General features: G+C 40.7%; 1 protein-coding gene across 10 annotated transcripts in view; it reads left to right on the plus strand.

Annotated features, from left to right (window-relative positions):
* MAGI1 (membrane associated guanylate kinase, WW and PDZ domain containing 1) overlaps positions 1-16759 on the plus strand; it is a 647256-nt gene that overhangs the window by 621076 nt on the left and 9421 nt on the right. For 4 of the 10 annotated variants that reach the window (XM_010851514.1, XM_010851519.1, XM_010851517.1 and 1 more), the window contains 5 exons: positions 1610-1903; positions 4924-5127; positions 13839-13932; positions 14072-14132; positions 15112-15255. In XM_010851514.1, the coding sequence (XP_010849816.1) occupies positions 1610-1903; positions 4924-5127; positions 13839-13932; positions 14072-14132; positions 15112-15255 (797 nt within the window). The remainder of the gene's footprint in view (positions 1-1609; positions 1904-4923; positions 5128-13838; positions 13933-14071; positions 14133-15111; positions 15256-16759) is intronic. The other 6 variants (XM_010851522.1, XM_010851518.1, XM_010851523.1 and 3 more) reach the window with 3 other exon arrangements.

The following is a 16759-nucleotide window of genomic DNA, read 5'->3' on the forward strand; positions in this document are numbered from 1 at the left end:
GAATGGTGGCTGCCAGGGGTTGGTGATTAGTGATTAGTTGCCAGGGAAAGTGATTAGTGTTTAAAAGATGACAAAACTTCAGTTTCAGAAGATGAAAGTTTCTGGAGATAGCTGGTGGGGATGGTTGGACAACAGTGATTCTGTACTTCATGCCACTGAAGGATACATCTAAATGGTTACAATAATAAGTTTTAGGTTCTGTATATTCTACTACTATAAAATGGAATCTATGAAAGGAGATGCTTTAGGGAATAAATTTAGTAGTCCTATCCAAAATCTGAACCCATATTTTGCTTTTGGCATGAAAAATGAGTGGTCCCACCTACTTTTGTGGCTATCTAGGAGTGGTTTACCCTGCCACTTGATAAAGCAATAAAACTGGAATTTGATAAAATGAATTCTGAGGGAGGTTAATGTATCCAATTCTGTGATCAGAGTGGATCATTGACATCTGGAATCTGGGAAGAAAAGCGAAGTATACCTCTGACAGGTGTTGTCAGGAATCCTGCAGTAGGGAGGTCATAATGGTGCTGTCAACTTACAGTCTCTCTGATGGAAAAAGCAGAAGCAGAGCTGAGCAGAAATGTGACTTGAGGGTAATGACAACTTGAATGCAGATATGTCTCTGAGGCAAAGATGGTGGGCCACATCTTATGCTTCCTTCAGTGGGTTGTTTCTGTTTGTTTCATTGACGTCTTACTGCTGTACAATATCACATATGTTACAAGTGTATAATACAGTGATTCACAGTTTTTAAAGGTTATACTCCATTTGTGAAATGAAGTGAAAAGTCGCTTAGTCATGTCCAACTCTTTGCAACCTCATGGACTGTAGCCTGCCAGGCTCCTCTGTCATGGAATTCTCCAGGCAAGAATACCGGAGTGGGTAGCCATTCCCTTCTCCAGGGGATCTTCCCAACCCAGAGATCAAACTCAAGTCTCCTGCATTGCAGGCAGATTCTTTTCCATCTGAGCCACCAGGGAAGCCCATTTATAGTTATTATAAAATACTGGCTATATTGCAACATTGTAGAATATATCTTTATAGCTCATTTTATACCTAATAGTTTGTACCTCTTACTCCCCTACCCCTATCCTGCCCCTCCGCCCATCTTCTGCCCTCCGATAACTGCTAGTTTGTTCTCTGTACGTTTGTCTGCTTCTTTTTGTTAATCCACTAGTTGGTTGTATTTTTTAGATTCTACACATAAGTGATGCCATGCAATATTTGTTTTCTCTGTCTGACTTATTTCACTTAGCATAATGCCAAGGGGTCATTTTTCTATCTGTGAAGCAGGAAATATTTCAGAATGGGCCAGTCTTGCTGCAGATTTGAGTCCAAATACAGATGCTGAGACACAGTATGCCCTAAATGTAACAGACTCTGGGTGTCCCCTTTGTTCTCCCATGGTATCGATGTCTGCAGATCCTGAATGTAAATACTAATGAGAGTGGTTTTCAGTTCCTGTGTCTCAGTTATGTGAGGCCAGGTGCTGTCGTAGCTGTCACTCTCTTGGTTTGGTTGTGGAGTGGATGGGGGAAGGAGGAAGGGGTTGACAGGGCACATTTCTTGCAAAGGCGGGTAACCAAGAGGTACGTCTCTTGCACAGCCCCCAAAACCGAGAACGAGGTACCCTCGCCAGCCTCATCCCATCACAGTAGCAACCAGCCGGCCTCGCTGACGGAGGAGAAGCGGACCCCTCAGGGCAGCCAGAACTCCCTGAACACGGTGAGCTCAGGCAGTGGCAGCACCAGTGGCATCGGCAGTGGCGGCGGCGGCGGCAGCGGTGTGGTGAGCACCGTGGTCCAGCCCTATGACGTGGAGATCCGGCGCGGCGAGAACGAGGGCTTCGGCTTTGTCATCGTGTCATCGGTGAGCAGGCCCGAGGCCGGCACGACGTTCGGTGAGTGTGGTCACTTCTGCTCCCCAGCATTTCCTGGGGTGACTGTTCTCTGGAGAGGGAAAGACGAGCCAGAATCTCATTAACAGAAATGCTTGTCATGCTTTCCGCTTCAGGTAATGAAAGTCTTAATTGGGGACGGACTTCATTGGGTAGCTTTTCCCCTCCTGAAGGTTGGGATTTTTTTTTTTTAACTCTTTAGCTTCCATTCTGGTGGCACGTTCACAGGCAGACAACGTCATGCATAGGTGAAATTTGCAAAGAAGCCCCTTGACAGGATAAAGTGTGAGAAATTCTTGCCATAGAGAGACCTTTGCAAGGTCCTGAGCAGGGTATCAATCATAGCAGTTGTCTCAGAAGGTCTCCGCATTTTTAAAAGAAGCATATGGTTTTAGAAATAAATGCCTGGGGGGAAAAATAGAGGTGTGAGGAGTAAAAAATATACATGCAATGCCCTTTCCATCTTATCTGTGTCCTTCCTCTACTCTACCTATCTCCATCTGAAATTTTAAAATTTTAATTTAAAATAATATGTTTACTGTTGCCTGGTGGAGAATCTAATTAAAATCTGAGTGCAGAGCTGTTTGTCTTCACTGCCCTTGAATTCTAGCAGGGGTGGTTGTCCTGTCTCACCCAGATGTTGGGGGTTTCAGCAGAGAGTGGAGAAGCGCAACTGTCACCCTCTCACAAGGTCAGCTCTCTGCAGGGTGCACGGGCTGAGACAAATAGGAAGCCAGGTGATTCTAGGAACTAGGAATCACGAGTCTTCCTACTAGAATGGATCATAAGTATATACTCCAGAACTGATCCACCTTCTTCATTAAATAAAATGTCATTTGTTGTTTTCCCCAAGCACATTTGTTAGTTAATATGGAATATGATGGGAGACAGGAAGGGCTGTGAAACATGCTTCAGCTCTGTCTCCAAATGGCCTACCCACAAGGAGTCTGAGGACCACTGGTCCAGGTCGCTTGCTGGCTAACATCAGCTAGGTGCTCCATCCTGTTGGATTTCTGCTCTGGTACAACTCTGTTTGTCTCCATTTAGTCTTGGTACTTTGCTTCCTGCTAAAGTCATGTCCCTTTAAGGTGCAAACTTCAGGGGACAGTGCGTCAAGCCAGGTCTGTGCATGTGTGGCTGCAATAACAAACACGCATTACTAACAGTGCCTCTCTGAGCTCTGTTAATAGCATTATCACAGCATGTTGTGGGTGGTGGGTGACTTGACCTCAAGGTAGGGTGGTTTTCTGGCTTGTTTCTCCATTAGTTTTGAAGACTTTTCAGTCCAATTTGAAAAGAAAAGAAAAGCAGAGGGGACAAAGACATCTCAAGTTATTTTCTTCAGATCTGCAGTTTGTCCCTATGCACCCAGTGATATTCTCAGAATTTGAGTTCTCAGTTTCTCCTTCTAGAATGAAACAACAGATACGTCTGGTGGGAGGTTTTGTGTTGTTAACAAATATCGAATGTCTTCACTCACCGTTTGGTGTCTGATTGTTTTCCTCCAACTTCTACAATGAGCAAATTAAACTGTCCCTAATACCTTGCATGTGACCTCTCTCCTGAGCTACGCAGACTTTCCTCCCACCTGCTGTATGATACCTTTCCCATGGACTTGTCCTTGGAGATGGGCTAAACTTAATCAAGACCTTGAATTTGAGTATGGAGGCTTTCCACCACACCTGCTTGTTGCTTTCCAGAAGACTGTTTAACTCTCTTTTGAAAAATTCTTTAACTTTAACCTTAACATCCAGTGATACAGACTCAGGCAAATATGCTGAAATTCAAAGCAATTGCAGCTCATTTCCCATACATTTTATCCTTACGCTCTGAATTAGGATGGAAGAGCCTTCTCTTTCAGGGTTTCCCATGTTAATTTTGTCACCCTTTCCCAAAGATGGCTCAACTATGTAACTATCTTTACAGAAAGACAAACTCTCAAAATCAGTGGACATGCCCAAGGAAGTTTACAACTCAGTATGCAAGTATCTGGAAACACTAGATCAGGCCTCAAAGCCTATTTTCCACCTCTCTTCTAAAAGTTACCAGTCACTCTTGGTTGTGACATGAAGTGCCTCAGAGCACGCAGTAAACTTTCTTCTTCAAATGCACTTTTCCTGATTTTTCCCGTCAGAGCTGTGTAGTAACTGAGGAGGACAAAGGAAATGATTAAAGAAAAAGGGTTGAGGAATGATTTGAACCTAGCTTCAGATCACTGTCCTCCATCTGAGTATGTACTAGATTTTCTTATGGCTTTGAGGGGATTTCTATGAGGAAGAAGGAGGATTTCAGAGCTAATGAGCCATTTGGGCCCTTCTCTGAAAGCCCGCGAGAGCAGCTGATTGAGCAAAGGTCATAAAAGGAAAAACGCGTGTCAAGGTTGGGTGCTTTCTTGGCTCGTCTCGTAATTACGCCCCTTTGCTAAAGCTTTCCTCGTGCTGGATAGCAGGCAGAAAGTCTACGTGTTCGTCTCTTCGGTGTCTTCAGATTGGATTTTTGGCACTGGTGGACTCTCTGACCTCACTAGACACCCAGGGGTTGTGTTTTCTAAATGGAGGAAGAACAAAACATTGGCAGAAGCGTAAGCAACAGCTGGCAAAAAGGAAGTGACATGAACACAGAATGTGCGAAAGCTTCCACCCCAGCTCTGGGTTTCATGTTTGAAGTCCCCACATAAGCCCACAGCAAGTTACTTTGGGGGCTCTTGAGAATCTTTGGAAATGGCTAAAGATCCCAAATTTTGCCACTGATAGAAAGAGGAAAGCTGGGGTGTCCCCTTCATTTTTAATCGGGAAAGGACTGCAGCGATGAACTATCATTTAGGGCTGTAACTCTTTACACAAATGCCCGAAACTTTGCCAATGTTTTGACCCTCGGCACAGAGTTCTCCTTTAATAACATTTGCTTAATGCTTTAATTAATTAACACTTAACCTTCTCTTTCCCTTTTCAACCCTTTTTCTCCTCCCTTCACTCTATTCCCATGTAACGTTAAAAAAAAAAAATTAAAACTGACTATCAAAGCAGGCAATGCATGTGTGGCCATGCCTCACAAAATAGGTCGGATTATTGAGGGGAGCCCTGCTGACCGATGCGGCAAGCTGAAAGTGGGAGACCGGATCTTGGCAGTAAATGGATGTTCCATCACCAACAAATCCCACTCTGACATTGTCAACCTCATCAAGGAAGCGGGCAACACAGTCACCCTCCGCATCATCCCTGGGGATGGTAAAGTATACCTCTCACGTGTGTCTCTGTCTCTCTCTCTCTCTTCGTTCTTATTCTGTCTTTGGTGTTCATGTAATTGAATAGTGTTGACTTAGAGACAGTCCTCTCCGACCCTCTCTGAGTATACCCATCAAGCACTCATGAGCCACTGTTACTAAATCTTACCTCACCGTCTTGACTTCATCCTCTTGCCCAGGGACCCTGTCTTGCTACAGAGATAAACATATCAGAAAATCTTTAACTCTCTCCAATTTATTTTGGCTGTGGTGCCCTTGTCTTTAAAACAACAGAATAGTTTGGGTATAGGTGGTAAAACTTGCCTGATATTCTACCTGGAAATTATAGACTTTTTTAAAAAAACAGGAATGTAAAATCTGAGTGTATAGTATGATGATATCATAAAACCTATGTAAGGACAGTGGAGAGCCAATGCTGGTTTGTTTTTTTTTTTCTATCAGAGTAAGTGAATGTATCCATGTTTTTTATTTAATAGAAGGTTATTAGAATTTGTGCTATATGATTTGTCTCTACTTTTTGCATGTGGATGAAGAAAGAATAAAATCTCAGTATTTTCAGTATTTTGACAGGCTTCCATTAAACTAGGCCTGTTCATATTTATTTGGTTTATATGGTTCAATTCAGATCTTTGATTCTTTTATAACAGTGGTGATTCTGCCCCTTGAGGGACATTTGACATTGTCTGGAGTAGGTACTAAATGATAATCTAGCGGGTAGAGACCAAGGACACTTCTAAACATCCTACAGTACACAGGACAGCCCCCACTACCAAACGTTTTCCAGCAAAAAAATATCAGTACTTACTTTATTATTCTTGCTGCTAAGTCACTTCAGTCGTGTCCGACTCTTTGTGACCCCATAGACAGCAGCCCACAAGGCTCCCCCGTCCTTGGGATTCTCCAGGCAAGAACACTGGAGTGGGTTGCCATTTCCTTCTCCAATGCAGGAAAGTGAAAAGTGAGAGTGAAGTCGCTCAGTCATGTCTAACTCTTAGCGACCCCATGGACTGCAGCCTACCAGGCTCCTCCATCCATGAGATTTTCTAGGCAAGAGTACTGGAGTGGGGTGCCATTGCCTTCTCCAAATTACTCTTACATACTATATTATTATAGTATATAATACTTATTATATTATATTATATTTACTTATTTTATTATTATTTAATAAAAATGGAGTTGATACACTAATGTCTCTAAGAACCTTCAGAGAATTAAGTCCTGTATATTGACTTCCTTCTAAGCAGATTTTGCCCTTGGGAAAAAAGTGATATTTTTCCCAGAATGTTTCAGTGCCTTTTTTTTTTTTTTTTCATTCTTACTATATATTTATAAAGTAAAATATATTCCAAAGTCAGTGGTTATTTCTCGAGAGACAACTGTGGTTTATGGTTATAGTGTGATAAAATTCTATGCCACTGATCTGTAAAATAAGAAAATCAGAAGTTTTATCTGAAAGTAATTCACCAGATCAACATTTTTATCTACTAATTGCTAGAAAGTGAGCCATGTTAGTTTAAAATTTGAGTACTATAGCCTGTGCATTTCAGAAGATGTAAGTCTAAAACCAAACAATAAATATTTGAAAATTGTTCATTCTAAGAACAGGGATATTTCACTGTACCAGAAATACCCGCTGCCAAATGTGGAGGGAAAAAATAGCTCCTTGAATGATGGTCTATTTCAGCCTGCCTCAAATGCATGGTTAGTAATTTACCATCTGGTCTAGAGTCCATTCTACCAAATCACCACTCTGGAAAGCTATTAGAATTTAGGAAAGTGGTCACAAGATGATATAACCTAGGTTCCTAATGGAAAAGATGAAGGAAGCTAGGAAAATTTGGTGACAAATGGTGGAGAGAGCCTAATGTAGTATATAAATTTAGATACATTTATCTCCATGCTGTGGTGAGATTTCAGAAAATTAATTCAAAAGAAATGAACACAGGATATAACTTGCTGAGTCTATGTTGGTTAGTCTGTGGGAATGAAAATTTCCAAAAAGGAAGGAAGGAGAGAAAGAGCTCCTTGAGGGAAGAGCTTAGAAAAGAATTCACAATCAGGAAAGATAAATATGCAGAAGCAACTTATACTCCTGTGCACGTACTTGTTGACTTAAATTAATATTGGGCAAGGGAAAGTATTTTTTGAGAACCTGAACACCAAGAACTGGAAAGCAAGATAGATTATCCAATAACATTTGTCAATAAAAAGATGTTTTTTAAAACCACAGTCCTTCAAAAGTGTAAAATTTGAACAGAGCTATCACAGGCTGTCTTGGTGAGAAGAAAGTAGATGTTAAAGTTGATACAGTGTAGTTAAGGATTGATGTGCTGCTGAGGACGTGATTTCATCACAAGATATTTCAGGAATTCACCACCATGATAATAAAACTCTTCACCAATTACTTTGTCATTTTCAAAGTGCAGGTAAAGGGAATCAAGTCTGACAGAAAGTGGATTTCTAATACTCATCTTTGTGCAGGTAAAGGGAATCAAGTCTGGCAGAGGGTGGATTTCTAATACTCATCTTTAAAGTGGGGCCAAAAATTGCCATCTTGGAAGTTAGAATGAAGGCAGTAGGGTTAGATTTCTGGAGAGATGCTGAAGCAATCCATGAGGATTTTACAAGAACCTATAGAACAGAGAGTGACCTTTGCAATCTGATGAAGAGAAAATCATGCTGGATCCACTTCCTCTCCATAAAAGTGTGCTGGACATGGTAGATTGTAAGGTAAAAGGAAGGCATTCTCTCCATGTCAGAAAGTTCTGGTCTCCTTCAGTCTCTTACTCTAGTGTTTAATGGACTAGCCCAGAGACATTTTGTTGAGTGATCTTCATAAAAAAACTGAAGTCCTTCATCGGAGTGGCTCAGGAGCTCTTAGAAATCCATCTTGTTCAGGGTACTGTTCTCAGAAACACAAGGAGCCACTTCAGGAAGAGGCACTCTAATGAGCCAGACAGAAGGAGATAAGCTGACCAAACTTGGAGGAGATGAGGCTAAACACTTTATATTAGTTTCTGGGCTAGTTACTTGTTCATTATGGAGTTGAAGACTAACTCATCCTTTCTTTGCACAGCTCCTCAAAGGGGAACTTAAAAAGCAAAGTAGTCTAAAAATAATATCACAACGTGGTTGAGCAATTTTAACAGTTCTTGGCGGTTATTTTTATCAGACAAGGATTGAACTGCAGTCATCATTTTCACACTGTCATTGAATACTTGTGCTTTCTGATTTTATCCTGTCATGTCAGTCATATTTCAATTCAGGATAAATGTTTGCAAAATGTATATTCAAAGATGCCTCTAACAGATAACCCATTTACTATTAATGGAGTCATGAATTAAGGAGAGATCACATATACTTAATGACTGAGAATGGCCCTAAATGAAATTCACAACCAAAATATTAATATATGGTTTAAAGGAATAAACCATACCTGGCATTAGTCCCCAAGTGAGTTTTATATATATATTTTTCCCTTCTATTTTACATAAGGCATCAGAACCATTTAAAAAATTTTCTTACTACAAACTGTTTTAGTTTTCTCACTAAAAAATGATCAAATTAAAAAAAAGAGGACGATGCACCCTTGATTGGGCCATGCTGCGAACTTACTCCCTATCCATTGGCTGTGCCTTGTGGCAATTCTTCCCCAACCAGGAACCATACCCACGCCTCCTGCAATGGAAGCATGGGATCAAGATCGACTGTTTTCCAGGGAAGCAGCATGCTCATGTTCGTTCCTCTTGTCATCAGTCACCTGATTTCTCCAGCTTCACTTCTCTCCTCACTCTCTTTCTCCCATTCCCCTCTCACCGTTCTGTCTCTGCTAGCCCCCTCCAACAAAAGCTTTGAAACATGACCCCCCTTGATTTGGGCACTATTGTGTCATTCACAGTTCTCAGACAGGCGTGTTCAGGGGGGTTCTCACCATCCTAGGCTTTTACGACCTTTGGGAAGAGGCTGGGAGGTGGAGTGAGGGCAGAGCCTCTTCCCCTGTGAGAGGTGGACAGCTGGATAGGAAATTTATCATGGCAACACAGAAAGGCCCACAGACTGGCTTACATACTGAATTTGAACTTGAATTCTGGCAAGTCAGAGCACACATGCCTCCTACTACTAGAGTGTATAGAAATACCCTGTGAAGTCTGTGAGTGAGACTAATCAGAAAGAGCAGATCCTGACTGAGCCAGGCTCTCATGGAATCATCAGACTGAGTCAAGTTCAAACTAATGAAAATATTTATGAAATTAAAAATACATTATTTAGGGACTTACTTGGAGGTCCAGTGGTTAAGTATCCATGCTTCCGCTGTATGGGGCGTGGGTTTGATCCCTGGTTGGGGAACTAAGATCCTGCTTGCCCCGTGGTGCACCCTAAATAAATAAATAATAAAAATAAAAGACATCATTTAAACATAGTCTCTTTTCCCTGAAGTCTTTTTATTTTTTAATTTTTTCTTTTTATTGACGTATAGTTAGTTAACAACGCTGTGTTAGTTTCTGGTGCACAACAAAGTGATTCAGTTATACATGTTTATGTATCTGTTTCTGTACTTCACATCTCTCTGACTTAAAGTATTTACTTGTATAGGAAGTAAGGCTTGGTGACACAGGTAATGCCATTTCCTTGGCAAAGGTAGATATGATAGCTAGCATATACTCAGGCAAGAAGAACAGAGTTTCTATCATACACATTTTAAAAGCCTCCACAAACTTTTCAAATATTTATGGGATTTAAATTTTCAAATGCTTCCTTCAGGTGTTTATTACATATGTGTTTATGCATTAAAATATTTATGAATAGAATGATTGTATCCATTGTCTATTTGCTTGGCCTTGTAATGTGGTTCTGTAAGGGCAGCTAAGGATATTAACATGGGAGCAAGGTTAGAATGGTAATCACTTGTCACGGAGATAAGTTGAAACCCAAGATAGAAGCTCCTTTCAGAAGTTAGTGCCCTGGTTTAGCACAGCACCGTGACGGTGCCTTGAGAGGTAGGATATGCTCCTCTCGATACGTGATTGCTGTGGAAACGGTAGTAATATCCATTTTCATTCTCCCAGGAGAGTTAAAGCAGGTATAAACACTGTTTAAGAAAGCACATAGGGCACTTGCTGGAATTTATCATGAAAACAGTCAACCTGTCCACCTGCCTTAAGAGTTCCAGAAGTCAAATACATTGACAGTCCTTTTTAAAACTGTTGCTAGGGTGTATATTATATCAGACCCGTCTTTTGTGTTTATTCTTTTATATGGGGGACATTTTACTTTGGACTAGAGATAGAAATTTGTGAGGATGGGCTTCAACTCCGTAGTTTTAAAAGCTGGAGAGAATTTCAGCACACACTGTCTTGGTTTGATTCTAAATGAAGACTTAAAAGCTCATTTAAATATATATATATAACATTATAGATCTTTTAAAAAGCATCCTGGAAATTGAGGATATGCTAAAAGTTAATAGTGCTTGAAAATGACCCAGGAAATCTAGAAGTCAAAACCAGAGTGTTTTGTATTTTAATTCATCTGTGATACAACTTAGTGAAGTTGGTATTTATACAGGAAGGTAAAAGTACTTGCTTGTTAAGAAGGAAATGTACCAATCACATCCAATTTCCTTGACCCCTGAATAATTCCCTTGTAAATAGAGTGAAACTAAAAGTTAACTATCAGGCAGACCCTGGGTTTAATTGCCAGTGCCTCCACTTGCTCTCTGGATGACCTTGGACATATTGCCTACTTTTTGTAAGCCTCAGCGTCTTCAGCTTTAAAATGGGCATAATTAATCGCACCTATTTCTTTGAGTTATGAGGATGAAATGAAACAGTGCATGTGGGAAGGAACCGTACACGGTGTGTGGCACATTGGAAATAATTGAAATATGGTGGTTGTTCATAGATTAAGAAAAACAAACAAAAGGAGAAAAAATTCAGTGGGCTCGCCCAAATAGGCACTTGCATACCAAATGTTAATTTCCGAAATGCTTAACGTTAAGCTTCAACTCAGAACAGATTTGCATATAAATATTTGAAAATAGCAAAGGAATGATGGGAGGAAAATAAATAAAAGAATTCTACTTATACGTATGTTGAGTGGTTATCTGTTACATCTCATCAAGACTTGAAAATGGCAGAAGTACTTGAAAGTACTTGAAAGTACAAGAAAAAGGCTTGAGAATAGGATCTGATCTGCCTAGAAAACTCTGGCTGCCAAAAACACCCAAGAACTCTAAAGGGGAACCTCTGCACAATTCAGTAATTATAATCACTCTAATTACAAGGAAACTTTCTTTTTGGTATCCTGATGGTGATTTCCCCATGGCCCAAGCAATCTTGTGATTTCCCAGAGAGTCTCCATAAAATTAATTACAGTACATAATATGAAGTTTTTGTAAAGGACCAATACATGTTTATGAAACTTCTGGCAAGTCACATTGACAGGCTTTGCAGTCTACTAGTCCTAGGTAGGGGCACAGCAGGTAGACTTTATGAAATACCACTTCAGTTTATCACCTTGGTTGTGCCGGTTAACTGCGGTCATAAAAACAGACTAATATTATGCTCTTAATATTGTGATAATGGTAATAAATACATGCCACCCATAAAAAAGATGGTCTTCAATTTTTGAGCAGTTTTTACGTGCCGGGCACGAGCCCAAACACTTTTCCTCCCGGGTAGTCTTTGCATCAGTGTTCTTAGATACTTCTGTTGTTCTGTATGTGTAGATGAGGAAACTCAAGCATAGAAGGTCTAAGTAACTTTCCTTCAAGTCCCAGCTAGTAAATTGCAAAGTTTGGGTTGCAAAGCCAGGTAGTCTGAGTCTAGTCTCTGACCTTGTAACCAGAACACCCGACGAGCTTGAGAAGCACCACGTCCCCCTCTTGGAGGGTCCCAAGGTATACTGGCACCATTAAGGGCCCATAGGGAACACAAAACACAGACACGCAAAAACACTTCTGTCTCATCCACTGGTTTTCAGCCCTGCTTGACCACAGATTACTGTTCCCTCAGATTCTGGTGCAGCATTTGGTAGAACAGGTTCTGTGGGAGACATCGTTCTGAAGCATGAACTTTGTTCACCTGATTGCGTTACATTTTCTTACTAATCTTGCACCACCACTATCCAGATCATAAGCTTTAGGGCTGGAATAGAAACTGTTAAAGTCATATTTCAACTGTCTCATTTTGCAGAGAGTTTAAAAAACTTAAACCCATTTCCACAGTAATAAATACAGAATAGAAACAGTAGCAAGGGCACTGGCTGCAGTCAGTGTATGTTGAGTGCTTACTATATGTCAGATACAGTGCTACGCGTTTCATATACTTTACTCCAAGGAAAGGGATGATGATTGTCATCATCCCTTTCAAGGAAAAGAAGACATACAGATAGTGAGTCAAGGACAAAGAGGTTTGAACCCGGGTCTGATCTCCAGCCCTTTGCCTTTAACAGCTATTTGTAATGAAAATAGAATAACGGAAAGTCAGATCTAAGCTGAGTAGCATTTTTAGCAAAGTACAATGGAAGATAGAGCACAAATAAGTGGGATTAGTGAGATATCCATAGAAACTCCGTTATACGTGGTGGGTAGATACATGTATTCCACAAACTATGGAGTGCCTACTGCAAACCTCAGAACTCCTAGAAACTTCTAGACTTCATGGTACACTGTGAAGTAAAGGGGTAGTTTACAGGCTAATCTAAGAACTTCACCCCCACATTTAGCATTTTCTTGATTAGAAAATGTGTGGCAGGTTCCAAAGTGTCAATCTAAAAATAAATTCAAATAGTGCAGCTTACTCATCATTGTTTATTATCTGCCTTGATCTTAATGGAGAAATAATTAGTAAAAGAACATAAGACTGATACTATGTAAATTATTTTAATATATTTTTATATATGCACGTCGGTTAGCAGTCTGTAGGCATGTTCATGAGTGTTTTCAAATCCTAGGTTTCCAAGCTCCCAGAGATTAATGAAGATGTTTATGAATGTGTTTAGTGAAGAAGAAAGTCAATTTACATAAGAATACAACCATGTTTGTTACATTAGGGTGGCTTCCTGATTTGTACAACTTAGATTTACATACTGGCTCTGACTAATGCAAGTTTTAAAAATAACTCTTCATGAGTGATACTAGGCAAGATCTCACAAGAATTCCACATTTTTAGTTGTGTTTCATTAAAAGCTTTGGGGAAGAAAGTAGATGTTCTCTGTATGTATATTTATTAGTAGCAAGAAGTTAGAACACTGACTATTCACATGAGAAAATCAAGCAGACTCACTAAAGATCACCGATAAATTGCAGGGACATTAGCAGAGACATTTATTATTAGCCTGTAAAAGTCTGGGAAATAATTTTGCAGTGATTTGATGGGACTGCCCTTTTCAAGTGATGGGGGAAGAGTGAAAGGCACCTACCTTGGCTATGATTTTTAAAGTACCATTTTCTTGGCAAACTCTTTATTTCATTTGTGGAGATACCTAGTTGGAGGAGTGTCATGGGGGTGTACATGGCTCACATCATAGAAGATCTTAGAATGGTTCTTTACACTCTTGTTTAGAAATTCAAGTCAGAACATTTTGAAATGGTGACAGAGAATTCAGATGTCATTCAGGTGTGGGGCTTCTGCACACCTGATTTGATGATGTCTTCTCCGGGGCCTTCATTTCATGATGTTCTCTCTTACCCTGCAGAGTCTTCAAATGCCACTCTGCTGACCAATGCGGAGAAGATAGCCACCATCACCACCACACACACCCCTTCGCAGCAAGGAGCCCAGGAGACCAGGTCAGGCATGACTTTGGCTTCTTTTGTTACCTTCAGGGGAAAAAAGTAACTCTTGGTGGTGTGATGATACTGCTCTTTGATTCTTTCTCAGGCTCTCCATGGCTTGCTCTTATATATATTTTTTCTCTTGCTTTGGCAGGAATACCACCAAACCAAAGCCAGAATCTCAGTTTGAATTCAAAGCACCCCAGGCAACACAGGTGAGGACTGTTTCTCTTTTTGCCTTATTGGCTTTGTGCATTTCCTTCCAATTTCCTGAAGCTCTTTTTACCAGGTATCTTATAAGGTACTTGCAATTAACATAAATAACCTTTTATGTACTAAATATATACTAAACATGAACTCACATTGGGTTATCAAGTAAATAACATTACTTTACTACCTTTGAAAAATATCCCTAGACATCCTTTTTCTGGAGGCAGGGGACAAGGAGGACCAAACAAAATAAAATGCTACCAATTATCTCAATAATAGGTGATCAGAGAAAGAGCAAAACAGGAGATAGCTGGTCATGGTATTCGTAAAGGCATTTATGTCAAGAAAATGTCTTTTGGTTAAGCTGTTTCTCAGACTTGTGAATTTCAGGTGAGGCTCCTAAAGCTACCTACCTGTCCCACAAGGTGGTAATGGAGGGTGCACACATGATAATAAGTGAAGCAGATTTGGGAAACATTGGGTGATACAGAGTTAAGTAGTTTTTTTTGTTGTTTTTCCTCCCCCTCACTGGCCTTCTCAAAGCCTTTCCTAATCTTTTCCCAATTCTCCTAACCAGCATAGGCACTACTGTCAGGATGTGTGGGGCTTGCCATTGCTATCCAAATGATGAGATATTTTAGGGCCTTGGGCAGGGAGGCTAAAACACCAGCAATGTGCAGGATGGTATTATTTAATGAAGGATTTTTCCTGCCACAAATGCAAGTCACAGCCTCACTGATTAAATTTTAATATATGTGTGTTGGTATGCAATCTGTATGCACACTCATGAATGTTTTCATATTCTGGATCTCCAAACTCCTAAGGTTAATTGATATTAATAAACAATTAGAAACCACCAAGAAGGGGATACAAATTGTGCCTTTGGGTCAAATGAGCCATAATGGAGAGTGTTTGGGAAAAGAGAGAGAAATGTGTGTCAATTTAAGTCCTCCCAGAATAACTGCGTTTAATTTCTTTGAATAGGAGCAAGATTTTTACACTGTGGAACTGGAAAGAGGAGCCAAGGGATTTGGTTTCAGTCTTCGAGGAGGTCGAGAGTATAACATGGACCTCTACGTTCTGCGCTTAGCAGAGGATGGTCCTGCCGAAAGGTGTGGGAAGATGAAGGTAAGTAAGGGAGAGGCATCTGGGATGGACGTGAATAAGTCATCTGCAGTGACTTCTTGACATCTTATGATTAGGGCCTGCACGCTCGTGAGCATTACATGTTTCTACAGCTTTTCATCTCTCCCTCAAGCTTAGATGTATCTACCAGAATTAGGTGAGCTCTTCCAACTCTGGCATTGAATAAAGGATTAAAATCACCCATGAACTTAATAAAGTGGATATTGTCTGAATCCCATTTCCAAATCCCAATCCCATTTTCCATCTCTTATACTTAATCTCGTATTCAGTTCAGTTCAGTTCAGTTCAGTCTCTCAGTCGTGTCCGACTCTTTGCGACCCCATGAATTGCAGCACCAACTCCCGGAGTTCACTCAAACTCATGTCCATGGAGTCGGTGATGCCATCCAGCCATCTCATCCTCTGTCGTCCCCTTCTCCTCCTGCCCCCAATCCCTCCCAGCATCAGAGTGTTTTCCAATGAGTTAACTCTTCCCATGAGGTGGCCAAAGTATTGGCGTTTCAGCCTCAGCATCATTCCTTCCAGAGAACACCCAGGACTGATCCCCTTTAGAATGGACTGGTTGGATCTCCTTGCAGTCCAAGGGACTCTCAAGAGTCTTCTCCAACACCACAGTTCAAAAGCATCAATTCTTCGGCGCTCAGCCTTCTTCACAGTCCAACTCTCCCATCCATACATGATGTGAGAAAAACCATAGCCTTGTTGGCAAAGTAATGTCTCTGCTTTTCAATATGCTATCTAGGTTGGTCATAACTTTCCTTCCAAGGAATAAGCATCTTTTAATTTCATGGCTGCAATCACCATCTGCAGTGATTCTGGAGCCCCAAAAAATAAAGTCAGCCACTGTTTCCCGATCTATTTCCTATGAAGTGATGGGACCAGATGCCATGATCTTAGTTTTCTGAATGTTGAGCTTTAAGCCACCTTTTTCACTCTCCTCTTTCACTTTCATCAAGAGGCTTTTTAGTTGCTCTTCACTTTCTGCCATAAGGGTGGTGTCATCTGCATATCTGAGGTTATTGATATTTCTCCCGGCAATCTTGATTCCAGCTTGTGCTTCTTCCAGCCTTACTTCCCTGGAATTCCTGGATATCCCAGCATGCTTTGAGAGCAGGAAGCCATGTGGTTCTGTAGGTTCTGGGTGGTGAGCTCCGTTCAGTCTCTCACTACTCACTGCCACCTTTCCCTGGCCTCAGGAATGAGTTAACTGTCTTTCTTAACAGTGGGCCAAGGACACCATAGCATGAATATTCAAGATCATTTGGTATTACTCAGTAATGCAAATTTTAAATGCACACATGCCAAAAAAACCACTGTGTTCTATTTCGATATCTAATATCTCCTACCACGTATGAATATGTTGCTCTTCTGGGCAGATCAAATGATTTTTAAAAAATCATTTGTTCATTATATCTAGGGGGCATAGATTGAGACATACATAGGGAGCAGTTTGGAAGGAATTAAAATAAATCAAGAGTCAGATCAGG

This window comes from Bison bison, unplaced genomic scaffold (assembly GCF_000754665.1).
Source record: "Bison bison bison isolate TAMUID 2011002044 unplaced genomic scaffold, Bison_UMD1.0 scf7180017864304, whole genome shotgun sequence".
Classification (NCBI taxonomy): Eukaryota; Metazoa; Chordata; class Mammalia; order Artiodactyla; family Bovidae; genus Bison; species Bison bison.